The sequence below is a fragment of the Gossypium hirsutum genome, chromosome D06 (genome assembly GCF_007990345.1).
Source record: "Gossypium hirsutum isolate 1008001.06 chromosome D06, Gossypium_hirsutum_v2.1, whole genome shotgun sequence".
NCBI lineage: Eukaryota > Viridiplantae > Streptophyta > Magnoliopsida > Malvales > Malvaceae > Gossypium > Gossypium hirsutum.
The window spans coordinates 14,366,069-14,370,045 of NC_053442.1; the positions used below are offsets into that span (position 1 = coordinate 14,366,069).

The 3,977-nt window shown below is 30.9% G+C and overlaps 1 protein-coding gene across 2 annotated transcripts; it reads right to left on the reverse strand.

Annotated features, from left to right (window-relative positions):
• Window positions 1-864: 864 nt before the first annotated feature.
• LOC107901073 (protein ELF4-LIKE 3) lies at window positions 865-2,820 on the reverse strand. 2 transcript variants are annotated; one of them, XM_016826920.2, is made up of 2 exons: window positions 2,521-2,820; window positions 865-1,530 (listed from the first exon to the last, which is right to left on the reverse strand). In XM_016826920.2, the coding sequence occupies exon 2, from the start codon at window positions 1,484-1,486 to the stop codon at window positions 1,121-1,123; it is 366 nt and encodes a 121-aa protein (XP_016682409.1). In that variant the 5' UTR covers window positions 1,487-1,530; window positions 2,521-2,820; the 3' UTR covers window positions 865-1,120. The 2 variants fall into 2 exon arrangements, with proteins under 2 accessions (XP_016682409.1, XP_016682408.1); XM_016826919.2 differs by having other exon boundaries at window positions 865-1,545.
• Window positions 2,821-3,977: the final 1,157 nt, after the last annotated feature.

Here is a 3,977-nt window from a genome sequence, read left to right on the forward strand (position 1 = left end):
AAGGAGACTAGAGACACAATCTCATTTAACTAATGACGCATGCTCAACACGTTGATACTTGTGTACTCTCAAGAACGATGATTTTAAGAGTGTGCTTTGAGTAAAAAAGTAGAGGGTTGGGAGGAGAGTAGAAGAGTGAAAAAGAAATTAAAATGAATTTTTAATATGATTTGTTAAGAAAAAAAGTGAGAGGAAAGAAAATAAAAAAAAAAGTATTTTTTTATTTTAATGTATAAAAATTAATTCTTTCAAATTAGAATGATGAGAGAGATGTGTATTTAATTTAATATTATATATTTTAAAATGTTTTATTTTTTTTCTTCCATTTTTCAAGTTTATGACAAAAATAGAAAAACAATTTTCTTTTTAGTTTTTCCTTCTCCCCTACAAATATACCTATGAAATGAAATCTTATATTTTCATCCTACCAAGCAAAGCAAGAGAGGGAGGGAGCACAGACATCATCATTACTCAGGCTAAATATTCTCTTAAGCTCTCAACACCTTTCTCTTACCGACTTAAAGCATCAGAGACGCTTCATGGTTCTTCCTTGCATGTCCTAAGCTCTCACAAGCCCAAACCCATCTTCAATCCATCTTCTTCCCAAGAAAACTCTAACATGCTTCTTAGAAAAGGCCAGGAAGAATATGCTTTTGGATTGAGGTTGGAAAGGGAATCAATTAAAGGGGTATATAATGAGACTTTGTTTCCAACCAAAAGTAGATCGTTAATGAACCTTCATGGTCAAGAATCTGAGAGTATATATAAACAGTTTACACCCATTATAGATATCAGCTTTTTTATCAGTTAAAGGTGTTAACTCTCTTTTTATCACTAAAAGTTGAAAGTGTAACAAAGTTAAAATTTAGAAAGTAAGGCCGCCACTTGCTTCATTTCAATTAGATCAAGGGTTATTACATTACATGATTACAACTTACAAGCTGGGGGGTTACAATGCAATAGAAGAAGTTCCATCCAGATTATTTAATTTCCCTAACAAATGTGAGCAGTAAGCTTTTTCCGACGCCGATACAAAGGGGTAGAGTTACAGAATCTGATCTGAGTACCAATTGCATGCGAAAGAATCACTAATGAAAACATAAAACCCAAGTCTGTTCTTTTAAGCTGGCCTGTTTCTTTTATGGCCACCTTTGCTGCCATCTGAATATTTCATAGCACCACCACCACCACTGGAGTCACCACCCTCAGAGGAGGCAATATCCGTGGATTTGGTGAAGGAAGTTGAAAGATCTGCGTAAAGGTCAACCACTCTCCTTATGTTGTTGTTGAGCTCCTTAATCAGACCAACATTCCTTCCCAAGTTGTCAGGGATCTTGGACTCATGGTTCTGGTTTACCTCATTGATTAGCAGCCTATTTTGGTCCAATATATTCTGAACCTGAACAAAGCTCTTTTGAAATGTCTGCACCACCTTCCCATCTATCTGACCACCACCATTGCCAAGCCTCAATGTGTCACCCTCCATTTTATTTTTTACTTTTGGGCCTTACTTTGTGGAAACTCGCAGTTCTATCAAATCGAAAACTTACAACAAAGAAAGGAAAGAATATGATAGGGAAACAATATATGAGACGGCAGTAGTTAGAAACTTAATATACATCGATGATGTATTGTTTTTACTAATAAAATAGCCATAATCATACATAGTTAAATATAGCAAAAAGAAAAAGAAAAAAACAAGAATTGTTTAAGGTGTAAGAGACAAAGGCCTGCAGTAGAAATCATGTCCATCACCATGCATGCTACTTTCAGTTCTTTCATAGAAAGATCAATAAACAAAACATGAAAAATAATAGTTGATATTATTGTTTATCTTTTTTACTATTATTATTACTTATGATGAGATGTGAAAAAGCAGATCCATTTCCATAAAAGGGAAACTTTTTTTAATGTACTCAGAAAATACCCAACTAAAACATGGAGTTGCAAGGAAGCATCTCAAACACACCCAAAATTTGTTATTAAAAAAGAAAACTAGTCAATGATGCAGATAAGATTACTCTCATAGTTAGTACTATGCTGCAGAGAGACAGCATTATTAATCTTTTTAACAGCAAAAATGACAATGAGAAATATATATAGATATATAAAACAAATACAGAAAAACATTAAATTTATTTATAAAAAGTAAATTAAAATTAAGAAAAAAAGAGAGAAAAAAAAGATTTTGCATCAAATTCAAGGAATAAGAAGCATACAACCCCATCACTCACTCAGCTAAACAAGATTTAAAAAAAAAAGGAAAAAGAAAAAAAGTGTTAAATAAAAAAACAAGAAGTTATCTTGGTAAGATCCAAGTGTTTTACAAAGAAATATAATAAATTAAGAAAACCCATCAGCTGAAAATGAAAAAAAGAAATCAATAAATTAACTACACAAGACAAAGATAGAAATATTATTACATGTTTTTATTTTCTTTGAAATCATTTGCTATAGAAGACATAAATAAAAATTCAAGTACATCAATGATATAGTAATTACTTTTGCATATACACGTACCTTGTTGGAGCATTATATTCTGGGAAGCAGACACAGGTTGAATGAAGGAAAAAAGATGGGCGATTAAACCGTACTCAGGAGGAAGCAAGAAAGAAAATGAATTATTTGAGAGAGAGGGGGGGGGGAATATGTAGCTTAAATATTTTTAGTTCCATATTTGCTATATGTAGAAGGTACAGTATTGTTGGAATAAAAATTAAAATAATGATGAGATAGTAAGTAATTATTAAGAAGAGTTTAGGGGATAAAAGAAAAACCGTGGGGGATGAGATTGGATTGGATTGGATTGGATTGGATTGGTGTCTGGGTGTAATACTCAGATCCGGGGGCATGATGAGTGATTCGAGCTGGTGTTCATGAGTCGCCACGTGGCATATGGACATTGATGGAAAATCCCAATCTACCGATGAAGGGGGTCCCTCAATCCAAGATATCTTATAACATTCCTGGAAAAAATAAAATAAAAATAAGAGCTTGATGTTGATTATTATTTTTATTTAGTATTGCAGAAGGAATATTTTGAATGTCATTTTCAGCTTTTAATAAATAAAATGGATTGGTGACAATGATGAATTTAGTTTTTGATTTTTGTGAAGAATGTTACTACTACCATGTTTTTAAACCAAAACTGGAAATCTTATCAATTACGCACTTTTGATTTTCCATCTTTTTAATTACCATGATTATAGTTTTATTGTTTGTTTAAATGTGTTCTTTGTCTGCTAATTTGGGTCTTTTGTTTTGTAAATTACAACCTTAGCCTCTACTTCTTCCAAACAGGATTGCTAAAAAAGATTGAGCTATTTAATAACTAATCAGTCAACATGAGTGAAATTATAATCGATTTGATTTAAACAAAATTTTATCTTAACATCTCAACTTTGTTATTCATTATTATTTTTTAATTTCTTCTTCAAAACTCATGTTCCATACACAATTATTATTATTATTATTTACCTTCAACACAAATTTATGATGTGTGTTGAAGGACATGTTAGCTCTGGTTTTTTTTTTTAATGTTGGATGAGAATGAAAAATTAGATTAAAATGATTAATATTGTATTGATGGGTACATAGTTTTTCAACCCAATTTCATACTATTTCGATGTACTATTTTGAATTTATTATAAATACAGATTAAATTATTAATTACTATAAATGGTAAAAGAATAATTTAATATATTTTAAGCATGAATTCATGCATCAGTTAATGCATAATATTTCAAATGATGTGATCAAAATTAAACCGATACAATCAATACAAATACTTTTTTTTAAAATAATTGACTCTTAATTTAAGATAAATTATAAAAATAGTCATTTTTGTTTGTCTTAGATTACATTTTAGTCACTTACGCTATTATTTTGTTACGAAGTTGTCACTCTACCGTTAAGTTCTGTTACCTCCCTAATGGCGGTCTTATGTGGCAGTCTAATTGAGTTTTAAATACCAACTT

Coding starts and splice junctions, on each gene's coding strand:
- LOC107901073 (XM_016826920.2), bottom strand. CDS start 1,486: ATGGAGGGTGACACATTGAGGCTTGGCAATGGTGGTGGTCAGATAGAT.